We start from the raw sequence: 19,839 nt of genomic DNA on the forward strand, positions 1-19,839 counted from the left end.
TTTGTGATACATTAAAAAAATAATCAAAATTTTAAATGATCTTATAAACGCCCACTCTCAAATAAACGCCTGGTATCTAATAAAAGCCCCCCCCCCCCCGCTAAAGTGTAAAGTTTGTATAAGACAACCCCTCCAATAAACGCCCCGTGTCTCATAGATGCCCCCTCCAAGAATCGCCTCAAAAACCAAGGTAACGCCCCATAGAGAAAAATCGCGCAATTTATTGAGTTTCTTGCTTGAATCAGACATCGACGAAGCCATCGATGCCAAGATTGTTGACCCTGATGACGATGAAGAAATCGATATCGAACTATGAACGACATCTCAAGGCTTTGCATTGGCGCAGATTAGATTAGACTCCAACTCACAAACTGTTTTTTTATCTCATTACGCGAGCAAACTACGCGTCTTATTTGATTTGTTAACGTCTCTCTAATAAACGCCCCCCGTTGGACCCCTAAAATTTAATAGACGCCCGGGCGTTTATTAGATCATTTACAGTAATGCGATACGTTCAACTGTCTCGATTCGTTTTTAGGCGATTGTAGGTAGCAATTCTGGAATGATTTTAAATTTCAAATTTGGAGGTGCAAAATTTCACGGGATTTTTAAAATATTGTGGAACCTCGATTTAACGAACTCATATATCAAAGTCCTCGGTATAATGAATGATATTTTTTGCCCCAGAAATAGTTAACATTAATATAAACTCCGGATATCAGTTTGCTATTCACCTCCGAGCAACGCGCGCGAGACAATTGTAATATTTGATAGGAATAAACTTGTCAAAAATCATCCTTTCGGGCCATTTAATCTCACTGTTTTAATATAATTATGCTAAACAACTATTCATGATCACCTCAGTGTCGGTGGCCAGTGTTGAATATTAAGGGTTATGAGCGGGTAAGTGAGCTCAACTTTTAACTCTCTTTAAAAATAATCAGGAATGTTCTTTCTCTTATTACTGTTTTTTAAAGCATATAGCCATCATATGCGACATTTGACCAATAAAAATGCTAATAAACAATCAATAAAGAGCCAAAATGAATGGCCGAGCGCTTGGCAGGGGACTGGGCACTAGTTGTTTTAACAGCGTTTTTCTCAAAATGTACCCGTATGACCCCACCTCAAAATTTCAGAAATTACAAATTGGCTTTAATTAAACATTCATGCAGGATAAAATAAAAATCTGTAAGACAGATTTTTCGCAAAATAGGAAAATGTGATATTTTGCCCCTTTAAAAATAGCTCAAATTCTGTCTTACAGATTTTTATTTCATTTTGCATGAATGTTTAATCACCTTAGCATTTTTATTTTAACTAATGACGAAGATGATCGAAGAGTTTGAAGTTTTCGATTCCGGGATATTTTTGGGTGGGAAAATTTGGCAAGTATTTTTTGGTGGCTTGATTTAAGTAGGGATTTTTTTGGGGGGTATTAAAACAATCTATAGCTAAAAATCATTCCCCCTTGCTGGAAATTTTAGGGTCAGAAATTCGGCATGATATTTTTGGGGCTTAATTTTTGGTCTAGGGATTTTGGATTTTGTTGGAAGCCCAAGGGATTTTTTTGGGTCTTGACTTTTGCTTCCATTCATTCATCCTCGTTACATGAAATCCCGAGTACCCCCTCCCCCCTCTCCCCGGGCGTACCGTATTTTCTCAATTAAACGCCCCGACGTTTATTTCAAACTTTGCCTGGTGGAGCCGGCGTTTAATCGGGGTCCGTCGCTTATTAACTAAGTGAAACTTTCTGGGTTTTTTTTCAAGTTGATTTTTTATTACCCATCCTTTACATCCATGTCCAATATACACGACCTGATACGAGTCGTTAATGTCATCAGTCGAGTGGAGAAATGAATCTCATTAAGGACACTTAGAATTATCCATCATATTGTCGGGCAAGGGCCCTGCGATGGGTTGTCGACTCGTACGAGTCGTACGAGTGGACAACGTAATTGTCGACCGGAGAAACGCACTTGTCGAGTAGAGAAATGCATCTCATTAAGGACACTTGGAAAATATCCATCATCTTGTAAAGCAAGGGCCCTGCGATGGGTTGTCGACTCGTACGAGTCGTACGAGTGGACAACGTTATTGTTGACTGGAGAAACGTAGTTGTCGAGTGGAGAAATGCATCTCATTAAGGACACTTAGAAAATATCCATCATGTTGTTAAGCAAGGGCCCTGCGATGGGTTGTCGAGTCGTACGAGTGGACAACATAATTGTCGACTGGAGAAACACGCTAAACGCAACGCCAACGAAACACGCTAAACACAATGTATATTCCTCGTTCTAAAGCGTGATGGCCCAAACATGCAAAACCCAATGTGTATAATATTCGTTCATAAAGTCGTACGACTAAAAGCGTGATGGCTGAAACACGCGCTAAACACAATGTTTATCAGTTCCTCGTTCTAAAAGCGTGATGGCCCAAACACGCTAAACACAGTGTGTATATTCTACGTTCTAAAAGTGTGCCAACGAAACACGCTAAACACAATGTATATTCCTCTTTATAAAAGCGTGATGGCCCAAACACGCTAAACACAATGTGTTTACTATTCGTTCATAAAGTCGTACGACTAAAAGCGTGATGGCCGAAACACGCTAAACACAGTGTGTATATTCTTCGTTCTAAAAGTGTGCCAACAAAACACGCTAAACACAATGTATATTCCTCGTTCTAAAAGCATGATGGCCCAAACACGCTTTACACAATGTATATATTCTCTGTTCTAAAAGTGCGCCAACGAAACACGCTAAACACAATGTATATTCCTCGTTCTAAAAGCGTGATGGCCCAAACACACTAAACACAGTGTGTATATTCTTCGTTCTAAAAGGTGCCAACAAAACACGCTAAACACAGTGTGTATATTCTTCGTTCTAAAAGTGTGCCAACAAAACACGCTAAACACAATGTATATTTCTCGTTCTAAAAGCGTGATGGCCCAAACACGCTAAACGCAATGTGCATATGTCCAGTCGATCTATTCCGTGGTGCTGAATGGTGCTCTTTTTCCCAGCTTCACCTGGAGTGAGAAAATTATTATTATGTCGTTATTGTCAGAAGCCATTCACTCGCAATGGAAGTAAAAGGCATCACGAGAGGTTTACTTGTTGGAAGCGTTTTGAGCATGGCCAAGATTCTCCAAAAGATTTTTCCAAGATATTGTCTGCCGAAACGTCAAATGGAAAACTAGGAGGTATAGAAGTGGGAGAGGCGTTTCGGTTTAAGACACCCTTAAGTATTTTGGTCGTGGGTCCCTCTGGCTGTGGCAAGACTTGTTTTACCGAGTCATTACTTTTGGATCACTCAGAAGAGTTGTTTAGTACACCCCTCGAGACCCTTCATTATTGTTACAGGGCCTGGCAAGATGGATTCAGAGACATGGAAGAGGCTGGGGTACAATTTTTTACGAAGGGGTTCCTTCGACCTCCCAGTTGCAAAAGTGGTTTCCGAACGGTGGACTACTTGTGTTGGACGATCTAATGACAGAGGGAAGTGCAAATAAAGAGTTGTTAGATTTCTTCACCAAACACTCTCATCATCTAAATATCACCGTCATGTTTCTGTGTCAAGACATGTTCCCCCCTGGTAAATACGCCAAGAGTATTTCCAGGAATGCTCACTACATCATAGCCTTCAAGAATCCCCGCGACCAGCTAGCCATGAGAAATTTACTGCTTCAAGTTTTTCCCACCTTTTGGCCAGACATAATGACAGTATATCAAAAAGTATCGGAGCGACCTTTTGGATACTTGGCATTGGATCTGCACCCCTCCAGTGATGACAGGAAACGGGTCTTTAGTAACCTCTTGACGCACGAAGGATACCCACGCTGGTATAGAAGAAAGAGAGAGGACATTTGAACGCTAATAAAATTGTATATAAAAATCGCTTCAAATGACTCCAGCTCAGTTGAGGCAATGCTGTCTTGCGTGAAACGTTGACGAGAAGAAAAAGACAATGGCGGATCGTGCACCAGATATATTTGACACGGAGCCAGAAGGTGAAAGTGATGAAGAAAATGTAGAGGAAGAAGAGCCTGAAGAAGAAGAGGATCCTGAAGAGGAGGAAGAGGAAAATAGTAGCAGCTCCGAGGAGGAAGGAGAGGTGGGAGACGATGACACTGACTATGACCCGTGGGATCTGTTACGTAGAAACGTGGGGGCAGATCTCAGAGAATCGTTCATGGCAGAAGTCAAACGGTTTTTCGATAAAGGTAAAACCAAAGACTATGCCGAGACTGCTGCTTTCAATGCCCTATTACCCCTTAGCAGAAAAAGGCTACGGAGAATCTTCTTAGAACGTTTGAAATGGACTCACCCGTATCAAACGTGATGCACGAAGACGACATGGATTTTGACGAAGGGGCCGAGTCAGCGGTGGAGAAACGAAAATTCCTGTTAAACAGAGTCATGACAAAGAAATTACTCCCCGATGAGCCTGATGATGACGAAGAAAAAGAAGACGAAAGAGAAGAAGAAGTTGAAGCCGCAGTGTGATACAATGATTTAGTCATGCGACTCTTATAAGAAAGTGTGATCGTATGGTTAAACTCGTTATTTGTAAGATGTCACACAAGATGGATTGCTCCAACAAATCACCGGAGAGTGACAAGAAGGCCGCGAGAAAGAGTGCGTATTAGAAACGATATTGTGCAGAGAACAAGCAGCGAATCCTGGCCCGGCATAACCAATGGCGTACAAATAATGCTGAACGCGTCAGCAGTTACCGAAGAAAATACCGTGAAAGCAACAGGGAACGGATCAACGAACGATCGAAACAATATTACGCAAAAAACAAGGAACGGATCAATCAAAGACTCCGCGGTAAAAAGCAAACAGAAAAAGAACAGAATGGAACACGGGCCCAAGGGCCTGAGAATGTGCAAGTGGAGACGAGGCCGATTCCTGCCGGTCATGTGACAATTTTTTTCTTTAATTGTGAACCTTTCGTATAAAGCGCTATATAAACAATTTCATTAATATTATTATTATGTGATTATGCTTTGTGAAATATCAAATGTTGAGGATTCACCCATCAAACCCTATTGGCAAAAACAGAGGTGATTAGGGGATCCATCCCCTGGACAAAAAATTCCAGTGTAAACAACGTTGTTGCCTTGTAAGAATAAAGCTGGACAAAAACATCAAGTGTAAATAACTTTAATGCCATACAAACCATTAACCCATCCAAGCACTGATTGAAAATTGTGAGTGAAGATTCGATTCGATTCCAACTCTCCCTCGGTTTGGATAAAGGGGGGATACCCCCATCCCCTTCACCCACTTCTTATGTTATAAAAGGAAGAGCGATAGCCAGGCAAGTCCCTCGCAGCGCTCTACCATTGAGATAGTGTCAGGTGAAGGGGGACACCCCCAGCTCGCCACTACTTTGATGACGTCAGATTAAGGGGATCACCCCCTTCCTTGACACGTCACTATTTTGATTGCGTCAGGTGAAAAAACATGCTTCGCCTGCATACGAACGGTACTCAAAACATACTTTGCTCCCTCGTGATCCCTCACACTATGTTAAAAGTCGGGGGTCGGTCTTTAGGGCACTTAGCACACGCCCCGCAGTGTAAACAGGTTTTTCGAAAAAAAAAACTTTGAACATTCTATTTGCGGTTTTTCACTTTGTTCCTTCCTTTTACGTACAAGAGGGGGATCCCCCCTATTGTCACGCAATTATTAATGTCACGCAACAACAGATTTTGAATTTTTTATTTGCAAATTTCCGTTGCTCTGTCATCACCCGGTTGCTTTGGTTTCTCACTTCATCCATAACAAGGTTTTGAATACTCTATTTCCGTTTTTCCTTTTCCAGTTTTTCTACTTCCGGTCATCCATCAAACTCGGCATTGTGACGACATCCTAACACGAAAGCGAGGTTTTAGAGCCTATAGGTACTTATGATGTCATCGCAACATGAAAGCGAGGCTTTAGGCTCTAAACAACCCTCAACACTCGTAGAAGTAAACAGTTGAACTTTAATCCACACATCTGTGATATCATTTTGACCAATCAGCTTGCAGAGTTTGCCATGTTCCAATGCTCAACGTTTATCGATATTAAGTCGAAACATCTTCGGATCTTACTCGGAAATCTTCGGGAATCTTCGGAAATCTTCGGAAATCTTCGGAAATCTTCGGTATTTAGGATCTATATGGGCGCACATGACTACTCACCGCGCTGTCCTCGCTTTTAGCGATCTTTGACCACCCACAACTGCATCCAAGTGTAAATTTGGACAAGGTTCCAACTAGAATATTTTAGAATCTTTATTTATTCAGCTCATTTAATTTTATTTTATTTTTAGGATGGGCCTTACGGGGTGCTCACAGTTAGACCGTGCCTTAGCTACCCTACAGCAGTGTTCCAAGTGCCAAGGGACTGGGGTATTTTCATTGGAATGGTTTCGCACTTACACTCGTTTTGAAACAGAGGGAAAGGGTAACTCGGAAATGGCCTATTAACGTTAGCCCAGGATTAAATGTTATTCGAGGTTTTTATTTTCTTTTGTACAGAAGTGCTTCTTCATTGCTTCTGTTTGTAAGTTAAACCTGGACGAAAAAATATAAACAGAAAACGGCATTGAAAAGTAAAAAAAATAAGATCGAAATTACGCGAAAATCGGATCAGCTTTATCGTGTTATGACCAACTGGGCCCAGGACTACAAACCCTATAGTTTAGGTTTCCATGTATGTTGGCATTTAGTTGTTGCATTCCTCCTTTTCCTGCTAAAACATTTGGCCAACAGTAACAAACACAAAACAACTCTTGAAATGGACAGAACCCAAAATTAAACCCTGCAACCTGTGCTAACTGCTTGTTGAGGACTGACGGTGTGAACACGGTTCACTGTTGCTGCTTGTTATTGCCTTTGCAGAACTCCTCAGTGAAGTTTGAAGAAGGTTCAGAAGAAAGCAGTAGTGTTCATGAGATTAACACAGCTCAAGCGGACAGCAATCCGCATGCGTTAGTCTTGTCTACTTTTGGGACAATATGGAATGCAGTCAACCAGTTCAGGTTGTTATAAACATCAGTCAATTGTCTCTATTTAGGTCGTAGTTTAACATTATGTAACGGTACAACGAATTTAACAGTTTATTAAAGTTATAGTAATTGTTCGAAGGAAGGAAATACTTATTTTGCGAAGAGTACAGAAGAACTTTCTCTATGGGGTACGGACTTTGTTCGTTCAAGTAAACTTTGTTTTGTGAACTGACAACTGAACTCTCTCAAATGTTCGTGTGCATTTAACATTGAAGCAATTAATGGTTAGCTATCGCAGCGAGGTGAATCCAAAGTATTTGAATCCTAATTTCTGTTGTTGCACCGTTTTTCATCTTATGGATCTGTCAGTTCTTTGATAGAACACTGGTTTGTTTTCTTTCTAGTTCTCTTCTGACTCCATTCCTTTTTCTCATTAATTCTATTGCCCAGATCTTCAGTGGTGTTGGTTTTCCTCATCCCGTGCCACTGAACCTTCTTGAAGACCTGGCTAAGCCAACAAGGGAGGAGGCTATACAGTTTCTTGGCCGGCTCTGTTCATGTTTAGCGTTTGTAGTTAATGCTATACAAAGGTAATCATTGCAGTCAAAGCTTTAAGTGTAAACTCTCCAGACTGGTTCCTACAGATTCCTTTTAATGTAAGTGTTGAGAAATTAGAGGTTCATAAACATGATGTAGGTAGGATGTTGGAGGTTCATCAAGACGATGTAGGAAGGAATTTGTCGGCTCCACGCGGGCTAAAAGGTTGAAAAAAGTTTGCCAATTTTTTCAAAGATGTGTTGTCCGTGACGTAGCTACTTTAAAAGAAATTTCTTACTTTGTCTTCTTTTTACCTTGTTTATTTTAAGTGTTCTTCAAGAACCAAAGGGAAGTGAGACAGGGAATTATCAATTGTTTGAAACTTTGTTGCAAGCAATTACTCAATTTGTTTGAGCAGGTAAAAGTCTAAACTACGTCGGCATGTAATGTGTACTATTGCTTACAATAGTATATGCAACATAATGTGGGGTCGTTAGATCTACTGTACAACATTTTTTTATTCATTCTTTTTCCTCTTCTTATACCCTTTACTGCATGACAGTTAAACATAAACACAGTAAAGAGAAACGAAATAATACTCAGCTATGTTTAACATCTACCCGCCGCTCACCAAGCTAAGGATTTGCACAGCTACAGATGGTCGTGAATGCATGTGCCCTATTCTACATGTAGTTGTCAAGTTTAGAGTTTGACGCTCTGTTTTTCTTGGTTATTAAATAGTCTGCGATAGATTGTCTCTCTCCTACTAACCATTGTTGTAGTACACAACGCGTACTGATTCACAAATACAGTAAAAACCCGCGTATAAGAACAAGTGGATTAAGAACACCCAGGCCTGATTTTAGGAAATAAAGTACCATTTATATAAGAACACATTCAGCCTGAAAAATGAAAGTTGTTCTTATATGGAAAAATATCAAAGATCAACGTTAACACTACTTTCCATTGCACACATAATAGTTCCACCCCAATTACAGTACAGTATTGCCTTGATTTATCAATCTTATTAAAATTAAAATACAATTGTGTGCATATTTATTGATTTCATCTATTGGTAGCCTAGTATGTTCCTTATTTTAAGAAACTTTTTTTTAAGAACACTTACAGGCTGATTTTGCAGATTATAACCCTTTATATAAGAACCAAATCAGCCTGAACCGCCAAAATAGGTGTTCTTATACGCGGGTTTTTATTGTAGGTTAAAGCGCCTTTTAGGAAAAAAATTTATACCATGTTTATTTTTTTTGTAACATTTGTTCCCTCGTAGATCTTATCTATGACCACAAACGTCGCAGTAGCTAATCTGTTTAGATTTGCCAGGGATCAGAACGCAAGGTACGTTTTCCTATAATTGACCCGATCGTTTGCAACTGCTGAGATGATCGCAGGCGATCGAAGCGAATGGAAGCGATCGGGGGGTTCTCATGTGATCGTCCGAATCGCCTGGTATACCAGCGAATTAGAAAAACAATCATTTTAGCCCTAGATCTAACACAATGGCAGCTTTCAATAAAAGAGCAAAACTCGTGGCCTCATATCTTCTCCGTTATTGTAGTTTTACGGCGAAGAAGGAAAAGATAAGCTAGAAGGATAGAACACGCGCGATCCAAGCGATCATAATCGCCCCAATCGCCGCAGACGTTAGCTATCGTCTGTGTAATGTTCTCATATAATCGCCCCTTTTGCAAGAAAACTTTTGAAGTGACAGAGGTTATAGAAACCGGATCGGGGCGATCTTTTGCTGTTGCCTTGTTGTTGTTTTTGTCGTTTTGTAGCTTGTTTCTGTTGCCGTTTGTTGTTGTATTAAATAAATCGCTTCCCTTACATGGGGTGTCCTTGAGTTCTTGGTTTGAAAAGCTCTGCTTATAAACGACATACTCAGAGATCACCGCGCTGTCCTCGCTTTTAGCGATCTTTGACCACCCACAACTGCATCCAAGTGTAAATTTGTACAAGGTCCAACTAGAATATTTTAGAATCTTTATTTATTCAGCTCATTTAATTTTATTTTTAGGATGGGCCTTATACAGGGGTGCTCACAGTTGGACCGTGCCTTAGCTACCCTACAGCAGTGTTCCACCTGGGTAGTATCGTCTGAACAGTAGAGATTCCTCCATGTCACGTTCTGTAGAGCATTTTTTAATTTGCTAATGGGGACAGCTTCTGTTTGCAGTGTGGAATGGAAAAAGAGAAACCGGGATATCGAGAAGATAGCCGTAAATTCAGTCCAGCAGGGAAAAAACCTTGAAAAAAAAAAACATTATACGACGTTATTTTTATCTCAGAGACGTTGGTTAAAAATGAGCTTATGCAAGTACATTGTAACGTCTTCGCATATTCATCTTTAGGTGTCAACCACTAGTAATACGCTAAGAATAGCGGTGCGACGGCAATTCTGCCACCCTGGTGTATTTGTCGACACATTTCCTGTTTATTTATGTTCGTAATAAGTTTTTTTATTTATTTTCTTGTAATTTTTTTTGTGTATGTGTCGTTCCATGAGTGGTATATTTTCCAAGATGAACTAACTCCATCTTGACAGGGGAAAACTATAGACTTGTGTAAAGTAGTAATATTTTTGTATATTAAAACCCGAGCTGTTTATTGTTCATACCAATGCTCTGAGTTTCCTCGTTCAAAGTACTCAGATATCCAGTGATTTTTTCATTTGTAATATACTGGTAACTTTATTTTTGTAGAAAAAAAAAAATCGTTTTATGATATAATTATATTAAAAACCTTTCTAGCGTTATGTTAATGAAATGAAGGAAGAAATTATGATATTTAAAAGAAATATATTGATTACATATGAAAATTTGACCATTAAAGCTGCAAGTTGTCAGTAAAACTAAAGTGTTGTGTCTGATCTTAATATGTGCAGGGTTAATATGATAATGGTAATGTTGTGACTAGTTTTCCAAACCCGCTTGGAAAAATAATGGCAAGCCTGGAATTTTGTTCAAAGTAAAACATCTCTAGTGTGTCAGCTTGCCGAATTTGGCTTGTTCGGTTGACCCAAGAAATAGAAAAGATGACTTGAAGACAGTTGAATTTTTGTACAGAAAAGTATGTACACAAACCCTGCATGTCGAAACTATCGAGGTTTTAGTCCTGTCCTCAGACGCTTCATAAAAATGTATTTTGGTCACACCAAACGCTTCTACATGACTGTTTAGTTACACGCGCGAGTGCCGCGAGAACGAGCCGGCAGGAAAAAGTCTGGGGCTGAAGCGCGAAGAAAGGGCTCGCTTCGCGGCTTCTCCACTCACGTGTGATGTGTCGGGTAACAATGAACGGTCAACATTGTAAACTGTTACAGTGTATAATCCGTTTTTCAATGATGACTTCCGTTTATTTAATTTTCCGATACAGTTAAACTGTATCGGTTGCAATATAGATAGCATTTTTACATCCACTCGCTCAGCTTTGTTTTTTTAATAGTATGCATGAAGCTCCACGGGTTAAATACAGACAAAAACACGTTTTGCAAATTAATGTTCCAATATTAAAGTACCGTATTTTCTCGATTAAACGCCTGGCCCCGAATAAACGCCGGGTCTCCAAGGTAGAGTGGTAAGTAAGCCTTTCAGGTATTTATTCGAGGTGTAACATGCTTTAGGTATGATGGCAAGATACATTCATGTCACAAATAATGATTAAAAACCCTTGTTTAATAAACATTTTGCTCGAATAAACTGCACCATTCAAATAAACGCCGGATCTATGGTGCCTAGTTTGAAATAAACGCCGGGGGCGTTTAATTGAGAAAATACGGTAAGTATTTTTTTACAGGACCAAGGTACTTTGCTTAAAGCAACAACAAATCAGAAAGAAAACTACTGTCGACATTTGTCAAAAAATACCTATGTTCTTGTTTCGTACATAGTAAGAAGTATGCCTTTAATAACTCGGAACTCTGACAAATCAAAAATAATTTATGATGTTAACCGCTTTGAAAAAGATTTCTTACTTAATAAGTAAACCACAGGGCACAGAGGAGTCAAGTTTGTCCGCAATTCAAAATCTCTACCGGGCAAAACGACCTTCAAAAGCTTTTCAAAGCGATCGTGTAAGCCGTACGTGATACAGCGCCGTCATGCAAAAATGCAGGAGCATCCATACCAGTTGAAGAAAGAAAGTGCTTGGTATGTAAGGAAAACCACATAGAGGACGAACAGCATTTTTTAATGTATTGCAAAGGGTATAATGATATTAGAAAAGAGCTTCATTCAATCGTGTCACAAACTGATCCTCGCTTTGTAGATTTAACTGATCATGAAAAAAATAAAGTACCTTCTTAAACTAGATAATTATGCTACCTCTAGAATCATAGCTAAATATATCTTCCTAATGTTTCAAAAAAGAAAAGAAATTTTAAATTGAAAGTTATATCAATAAATAGTTGTATAATTAATAGTCCAATAATTACCGTAAACGTTTGCATTGTAATTTCATTGTTTGTTATTAAATAATTTGTTAGCATAGTTGCTATAACACCTTTATTGTAACTAGACCAATACCTCCCTTTGGAGTGTAAGGCACAATAAAGATTTACTGTTACTGTTACTGTTATTTATTCATTCATTCATTCATTCATTCATTCATTCATTCATTCATTCATTCATTCATTCATTCATTCATTCATTCATTCATTCATTCATTCATTCATTCATTCATTCATTTATTCATTCCATCTCTTCAAGTTATTTTCTGCTCGAGATAAAACTCTGCTGTTCTCATCGTTAACAGGCCTGTTTTTACTGCTGTATCCACCCCTGCCCCCTGGGGGAGGACTCGCATATGAGGGGCGGGGATGCTCGTCGTCTCGGGGTGTAAATTTCGGATGGGTGTAAATTTCGGATTTTTGGTTTCGCTTTGATCCGCCACTGATTTCATATGGAAGCAAGTGAGTCCCAGCCTTAAGTCTACGTAAATTATACGGAACATTTTTAATATTATAGTAAAGGAGCTACTTCACGGACAACACATTTTGAAAAAATGGCTAAGTTTTTCAAATCTGTCGTTCGAAATTTGTCTTAGTCTTTATCAGTTGTAGCCATTCTTGGCTATTTTCGCGTTGTTGTTTTTCTATGTTAGAAAACTATTACTTTGAGGTTTCCTTCAATTTGAAAGGAATCAGAAAAATGACTTAATATACCGTGCTCCTTTAAGTCTGTGGAGTAAAGGAGAAGTAAATAGACTACAAACTTGAAAATGGCGCGAAATTGGTCTCGGCTACAAATTTACATTGCAAATTATATCAACAGCGCATGCTGACGATGACAATTATTCATCACAAGTTCAGTTTGTCATCACCTTCGCTGGTTCTTGCACGCTGTGGATGTCTCGGCGAACAAACAGGTAAGTTTGCTTGACTAAGCTGATAAGCAGAAAGTTAGTACAAGTAAGGAAATATGCTATGTGGCTGGGAGTTTATGTAGGGGCCCAAACCATGATACATTCAACTTAAATTGGGGTCACTTTGGCTCAAGTTTACGCGAAGCAGGCGCGTGCTAAATCCTGAAAACTTTTCGAGCTCGTTTGATTGTGGTTGTTTTGCTGTCGTAGGATTTTTCTTAACATAAACCATAGCTGAATGGCTACTTTAAGTACTTGTACTATCGTTTGCCTTTATCATTTATATCCAGCGTATATTTCGCGAAAGAAGTATTTACGGCTTTGTACGCAAGGCTGTTTCTTGGCGGCTGGAAGAATGCTGTGTATTGATCCTGACACTTAAATTAAGGTGGCCCGAACCTATTTATTTACGTGATGGTTGCATTTTTGAATCGCGCTTTTTGGCAGGAAAGCTTTCACCGATTTCTTCGAATTTTTGCGTCCTGAATGAAAAATGTTCGAATTTACGGAAAATGGCATTCGATTTTCAGTCGGAATATAAACTTTTGAGATTTAAACATATTTTCAAAATCTAGTTTTTACCAAAAATGTCCATAAATTTAAAACCCGACGACAGATTTCTCCTTAACTTTAGGAAATAGGCCTCAGAGCTCTCAAGTTTTGTATCAGGAAGTTTGATAACAATCCTGACCATGCAATTCGCTGCACAAAATACTGGTAAATTATATCTAAAAATGCTACGCTAATGCATTCATGTCAACTGACGCACAAATAGCGGAACAGTGAAGCCAAACTATCGGTCATCTGCAAGGATAATGATCCCCAAAACCTTATCAAAAAGAAAGTGAGTAATCAGAAACCTACAGCAAATACAGACAGCGCAACAAGAAGCACAATTTTATGAAGCGTGCAAGGTACAATTAAATATTTTATATTCATCTCACCTATCACTTATTCGTTCATTTATTTTCGAAAAAATCTTAGCATAGCAAGAATGAACATCTAAGAAAACCGCTTACCAGTTTTCGTCACAGAAGGTTCCCATTCTGAGGAGAAATAAAACCGTCAAGTTGAGCACTTCCCACCATCCGCATTTCGACTGCAGTGAAAACCCTGTGCCTGATAATATATTCAAGATAGCTGACTTTGTTTTCGCAATCCTTACGGCCAGTTTGCCACTTGGGGATAACAAGTCTCGAGAATCATTAAAACATCACTTTAATAAGAAAACCATTTTCATATTTGAACACTCGCTATGCCCAAGTGGCAAACTGCCCGTGAGGAATTCAAAAACAAAGTAAGCTATCACGAATATATTATTGAGCTAAAAGGTTCTCGATGCAGTCGAAAAGCGGATGGTTAGACGTACTGAACTTGGCAGCTTTATTTCTCCCTGAAATAGGAACACACTGTGACGAAAACTGGTAAGGGTTTTTCGTAGATGTTCTTTTTTGCCATGCTAAGATTTCTTTAGAAAATAAAGGAACGAATACAATCGGTTTCTGATTCCTCGCATTCTTTTTGATAAGGTTTTGGGGATCATTATCCTTCCAAATGACAAGTCGTCCGGCTGCTCTGTCCAGCTATTTGTGCGTCAGTTGACATGAATGCATTAGCGAAGTATTTTCAGATAAAATTTGACCAGAATTTTGTGCAGCGAGTTGCATGGTCAGGACTGTCATGAAACTTTCTGATACAAAACTTAAGAGCTCTGAGGCTTATTTGCTAAAGTTTAGGAGAAATCTGTCGTCGGGTTTTAAATTTATGGACACTTTTGGTAAAAACTAGATTTTGAAAATATGTTCAAATCTCAAAAGATTTTATTCCGACTAAAAAACGAATGCCATTTTCCTTAAATTCGAACATTTTTCATTCAGGACGCAAAAATTCGAAGAAATCGGTGAAATCTTTCCTGCCAAAAAGCGCGATTCAAAAATGCAACCATCACGTAAATAAATAGGTTTGGGCCACCTTAATAAGTATTTGCAAGAAAAGTTGCTTATATCTTAAAGTATTATAATGACTTTTCAAACAAGAATATGAGGGAATGCGTTCGAAGACTAAATTATTTTACGTCCGTATTTCAAGAAGGGGCAATTACTTTTCATCAAGATACACATTCAGTCATATATATATACTAGTTATGCAACGCTTTCGAGTGGTGTACTATGGAATATCCGACGAGTCACTTGTATTTTCTCGGTATGCACACGAGCTTTTATAGAGCAACTTTTTACCGCTCTAGTAACTGTGTGTTTTCTGAGCAGTTTCTAGACCAAAGATTTCCGAAGATTCACTGACTGCTGTTGTTCGAAGGTCATACGAACGTTTCCGATTATATGTGTTGTAAATAATAAAGATGGTAAATTTTAAGCTTGGTGATAAATTCCCCGACGGGAATCGAACCCCTGGCCTCCCAGATACCGGTTGGGCGCTCTAACCAGCTGAGCTACGAGAGACACATTTTCATTGTTTCCGATCATTTTTCGAACTTTTCCGAAGATAAACGAAGGAAGTCTGACAAGGAAGTTTCGAAGATATTTGAACTCACTCACGAGATCGAATATCCTGACAAACCAATTTTACGCTGAGCTCGCAATGACACGCAAAACCTACACAGGCTTCTGCTACTCACGCTAAAACACTTGTGGTACTGTGGGATTCTGACTGAGAGAAGGGGGAATGGGGCACTCCCTATTGTAAACTTTTCGCATGGCCAGAAATCGCGGACATTAGAGTCGGCGAATTTTGATGCGTTGTACATTTTTGTTTCAGTTGTTTCGGCGGTTTCGTTTTGGTGGTTTAGCTTGTTTTGGTCGTTTCGTTTCGGTGGTTTCATTTCGTTGTTTTGTGTTTTAGTACCTGCCGTCAATTCATACCCTGTCCCCATTCTACACTTTGATTTTCTTTCGAAAATTAGGGGTGGTCCATGGACCGGGTCCACAAGGTGGTCCATGGACCGGGTCCACAGGGGTGGTCCATGGACCCGGGTCCATGTTTTGTATACGTCCGTTAAATCAGAGCGTAAGCCTATTTGACAAAATACTACTCACAAGAACCCCAAACCCCTGGTGTTTGGGAGATGTAGGAGGGGAGAGTAATTTTCACTTTCCCTGGTGCATAACATTATATAATTTCTTGCAGATAACATGACAGAATGTGTGGTTCCAGCAAATATCCATTTACACCCCACAGAGAGAAACTGGAAATTCTGAAAGGGTGGGGTTTCAAAGGCCAAACTTTTTAAACAAGAGTATGACGCTCAGCTGTAATTTCCAGGGGGGGGGGGGCTTCAAGCTAAAACAACAGCATATTGATATTACTTTACTTTTGTTTTTAGGTCTGAGAATGAAATATTTACAGCTAGTGGGTGAAGTTCATGTACCTTGATGGCTAAAGATAACACGAAGTGCAGCAAGAGTTTTACCTTAACTGGCCATCAGGAAGAACATTCATCAAATATAAGAACACACACAAGAGAGAAGCCTTTTGAATGTGACCATTGTGGCAAGTATTTTAGTCAGGCAGGACCTTTAAAGCAACATAAAAGAACACACACAGGAGAGAAGCCTTTTGAATGTGACCATTGTGGCAAGTGTTTTAGTCAGGCAGGAACTTTAACGCAACATAAAAGAACACACACAGGAGAGAAGCCTTTTGAATGTGACCAGTGTGGCAAGTGTTTTAGTCAGGCAGGACATTTAAAGGAACATAAAAGAACACACACAGGAGAGAAGCCTTTTGAATGTAACCAGTGTGGCAAGTGTTTTAATCATGCACGATATTTAAAACGACATAAAAGAACACACACAGGAGAGAAGCCTTTTGAATGTGACCATTGTGGCAAGTGTTTTAGTAGTTCAGGAGATTTAAAGCAACATAAAAGAACACACACAGGAGAGAAGCCTTTTGAATGTGACCATTGTGGCAAGTGTTTTAATCATGCAGGAAATTTAAAGCAACATAAAAGAACACACACAGGAGAGAAGCCTTTTGAATGTGACCATTGTGGCAAGTGTTTTAGTCAGGCAGGAACTTTAGAGCGACATAAAAGAACACACACAGGAGAGAAGCCTTTTGAATGTGACCATTGTGGCAAGTGTTTTAGTCAGGCAGGACCTTTAAAGCAACATAAAAGAACACACACAGGAGAGAAGCCTTTTGAATGTGACCATTGTGGCAAGTGTTTTAGTAGTTCAGGAGATTTAAAGCGACATAAAAGAACACACACAGGAGAGAAGCCTTTTGAATGTGACCATTGTGGCAAGTGTTTTAGTAGTTCAGAAGATTTAAAGCGACATAAAAGAACACACACAGGAGAGAAGCCTTTTGAATGTGACCATTGTGGCAAGTGTTTTAGTCAAGTAGGACATTTAAAGCAACATAAAAGAACTCACACCGGAGAAGAGCATTTCAATTCTTCAAATAACATAACGACACATACACAAAAAGGTGACAAGCCTTTTGAAGTTAATCAGCATAGCCAATTGTACAATGGGAAAGAAGTCCTAAAGCAAGATAAAGCAATGTGCAGTTCAGGAACAACTTGTAGGATTGAGAAGCACGGAAATGCCTTCAGCATTGCTGAACTTTTAAGTGACCTGAAAGAAATCAAACAGGAGAAAGAATAATTTTTTTTTGCTTCATGCAGACCTGCAAACTTGTCGACATTTTCAACCATGATTATCATCGACAGCCCATTACAAATCACCAAGGGAAACGCCCTGGGAACGAAAACGAATACCCGCATTTACTCAGTAACTTGGCTTCAGCGTTGATGTTGTCAGTTAATTATTTTGTTACGTTAAGGCTGTCATTCTGTTGATGAGACATCACTGTTCGTCAGCCTCAAGACCTAAAAAAAAGAAAAGAAAACTTGTTATTAATAGCCGAGTTTCTCAAGTATACTACTTCGATTTCAAAACCTTTGTGTTATACCGAGGAGCTAGGAGAAGCATCCCGATATTACCATATAATTATACATAGAATTCCACATTCCCGTTATGATAATACGTACCTAGCCTTTAGTACACATAACAAGCATTTTACAAACATCAGTGTGTAAAATTTATGCTAGTTACACACAGAAGTATTTATTCGTGTACCCTTTCGCATGAAATGTTAGAAATTGTTCGTCTCTACAAACCAGACTGGGAAATTGAACACAGTTTCTTTAAAACTATCCTTTTTTTTACAAGGATACTTTACGGGCTGTAAAGCTTATCGTATCTGAACGAAAGTATAGGGATAAACAGTGATCACCGCATCACACACATTCTCTGCGGATTGTGCATTAATGTAGTTAAATTTATGGATTATTACGTCCATAAAATAAAATGTCTGTTTTTGTAGGATCAATAATATTGTAAATAGCTGAGTATGACTCGTGATATAGAGGATATTACATGGTTGCGCAGAGATATGAAATTTATCTTCGAGTGTTCAAATCGATATCTCACGAGTGAGCGCAACGAACGAGTGAGATATCAGTTTGAACACGAGAAGATAAATTTCATATCTCCAAGCAACCATGTGATATTCTGTTTATTATATAAACCTACTAATTACGATGTTTTGGGCGATTTTCCAAAGATTTCCGAAGATTATCAAAATGTTGTCCGAAGGTCGTACGAATGTTTGCGAACATTTTCCGAACTTTTCCGAAAATTTTCGAAGATTGCCAAAGATTGCCGAGGAAGATCCGAAGATGTTTCGACTTACAATCGATTAAGTACAGTTTGGCTCATTTGGCATTCAGTTTCAGTGAAACAGGGAAAACTTGTCAGAAAACGATTCGAAATCGACATCTTCACATGTGAAGATAACATGCTATTATTTTTCTCAGCGAGAGAAATCCTGGTATTTCACTCTAGTTTATAAAATAAAATTTTATATTTTCGCAAGTATGGGAATACATATAAATATTAGCAATTGCATAAAGGAGGCTCACAACAGTTTCCAGCACTTTCCAGCTCTCATAATTTGATGGGTCAGTGCTACAATTGTTTATTTATAGTTACCACTACAAAAATGGTATCAAACAAATGCCCAATCATTGATTAACTAATTCAAGTTATTTTCTTGACGTCACTTGTTACCATAGCAACGGTTAAATTCGTTAAAACACCTTTAATATTCGCTTTAAGTGCTTATAACTCAAAAACGAGTTCGGTGACTCCCATTTTTATTATTGAATAATGATAAGCATGTTAAGAACAACTTTTTGCAAAGTTAAAAAAAAATTCCCCAGAGCGGTTTAGAGTCACCTTAAATTTTCGAAAATTTACTGACGAGGTAACAACATTCGCTAAATTCGTACCTGGACAGCAGCATGTCAAGCGTAAGGAGTGGCAGGAATAACCCTGACTGCTACAGCCATAAGTGCCTATAGGACACGTCCGGACGCGGATGCCAACCCAAGTACAATACCCAATTGGAGGACTACATGCTGTAAACAAGAAATGATTGTTTGATTGTTAGCCATAAAAGCGTCAACCCTAAAACGCGACGTGATATTCATTTCATTTTACGAAAGTCAAGACAATAACTCAGTTCAAACAGTATTTGGTCACTCACCCTTGGAACGAACTTTCATGGAGTTCTCCTTTTCTCCCAGGCGTGCGCCCTGCACGGTAATAGTCCCCAGAATAAACAGCAACAGGCACAAACAAAGCTTGGCTTCCATAGATCAGTACTGCAACAGAAAAACAGTTTCCATGCTTATGAAATTACTTTTTGATCAATGAACGCATTACTGTGATCAGCTTGACCAAGAGAAAGACTTAGGGAAGAAACTTCTTATGATTTGGCCCTTTAACGGGCTGGCCCAAAGCTTATTCAGGTCGGGCTTCTTTCAAAGGCTTCTTAATATAACTCAAAATACTGAAGCACTTAGTTATTGCAACAACTGAA

The 19,839-nt window shown here is 39.0% G+C and overlaps 3 protein-coding genes, 1 long non-coding RNA gene and 1 pseudogene across 4 annotated transcripts; 4 read left to right on the top strand and 1 right to left on the bottom strand.

Annotated features, from left to right (window-relative positions):
- The first annotated feature begins 3,012 nt into the window (after positions 1-3,012).
- On the top strand, positions 3,013-3,878 carry LOC144630848 (uncharacterized; annotated as a pseudogene).
- Positions 3,879-3,975: 97 nt separating this feature from the next.
- Positions 3,976-4,350, top strand: LOC144630849 (uncharacterized). Its single transcript, XM_078489202.1, has one exon. The coding sequence runs from the start codon at positions 3,976-3,978 to the stop codon at positions 4,348-4,350; it is 375 nt and encodes a 124-aa protein (XP_078345328.1).
- Positions 4,351-7,165: 2,815 nt separating this feature from the next.
- LOC144631237 (uncharacterized) lies at positions 7,166-10,258 on the top strand. The gene is made up of 3 exons (XR_013566703.1): positions 7,166-7,601; positions 8,837-8,904; positions 9,584-10,258. It is a non-coding gene; the product is annotated as an uncharacterized LOC144631237 (long non-coding RNA).
- Positions 10,259-12,776: 2,518 nt separating this feature from the next.
- LOC144630488 (uncharacterized) lies at positions 12,777-17,668 on the top strand. Its single transcript, XM_078488843.1, has 2 exons — positions 12,777-12,930; positions 16,268-17,668. The coding sequence occupies exon 2, from the start codon at positions 16,317-16,319 to the stop codon at positions 17,556-17,558; it is 1,242 nt and encodes a 413-aa protein (XP_078344969.1). The 5' UTR covers positions 12,777-12,930; positions 16,268-16,316; the 3' UTR covers positions 17,559-17,668.
- Positions 17,666-19,617, bottom strand: LOC144630489 (small cysteine-rich protein 1-like). The gene is made up of 3 exons (XM_078488844.1): positions 19,504-19,617; positions 19,247-19,375; positions 17,666-17,782 (listed from the first exon to the last, which is right to left on the bottom strand). The coding sequence occupies exons 1-3, from the start codon at positions 19,610-19,612 to the stop codon at positions 17,760-17,762; spliced, it is 261 nt and encodes an 86-aa protein (XP_078344970.1). The 5' UTR covers positions 19,613-19,617; the 3' UTR covers positions 17,666-17,759.
- Between the last annotated feature and the right edge of the window lie 222 nt (positions 19,618-19,839).

This window comes from Oculina patagonica, chromosome 11 (genome assembly GCF_052425735.1).
Source record: "Oculina patagonica isolate OP01 chromosome 11, crgOcupat, whole genome shotgun sequence".
Lineage (NCBI taxonomy): Eukaryota > Metazoa > Cnidaria > Anthozoa > Scleractinia > Oculinidae > Oculina > Oculina patagonica.

What these genes read in the sequence shown, in the direction of transcription:
- LOC144630849 (XM_078489202.1), top strand. Translation starts at nt 3,976, where the DNA reads ATGGCGGATCGTGCACCAGATATATTTGACACGGAGCCAGAAGGTGAA.
- LOC144630488 (XM_078488843.1), top strand. Translation starts at nt 16,317, where the DNA reads ATGGCTAAAGATAACACGAAGTGCAGCAAGAGTTTTACCTTAACTGGC.
- LOC144630489 (XM_078488844.1), bottom strand. Translation starts at nt 19,612, where the DNA reads ATGGAAGCCAAGCTTTGTTTGTGCCTGTTGCTGTTTATTCTGGGGACT. An exon ending in CATGAAAGTTCGTTCCAAGG is followed by an intron (nt 19,376 to 19,503) that starts GTGAGTGACCAA and finishes TCTTGTTTACAG; the next exon opens with CATGTAGTCCTCCAATTGGG. An exon ending in CTTGACATGCTGCTGTCCAG is followed by an intron (nt 17,783 to 19,246) that starts GTACGAATTTAG and finishes TCTTTTTTTTAG; the next exon opens with GTCTTGAGGCTGACGAACAG.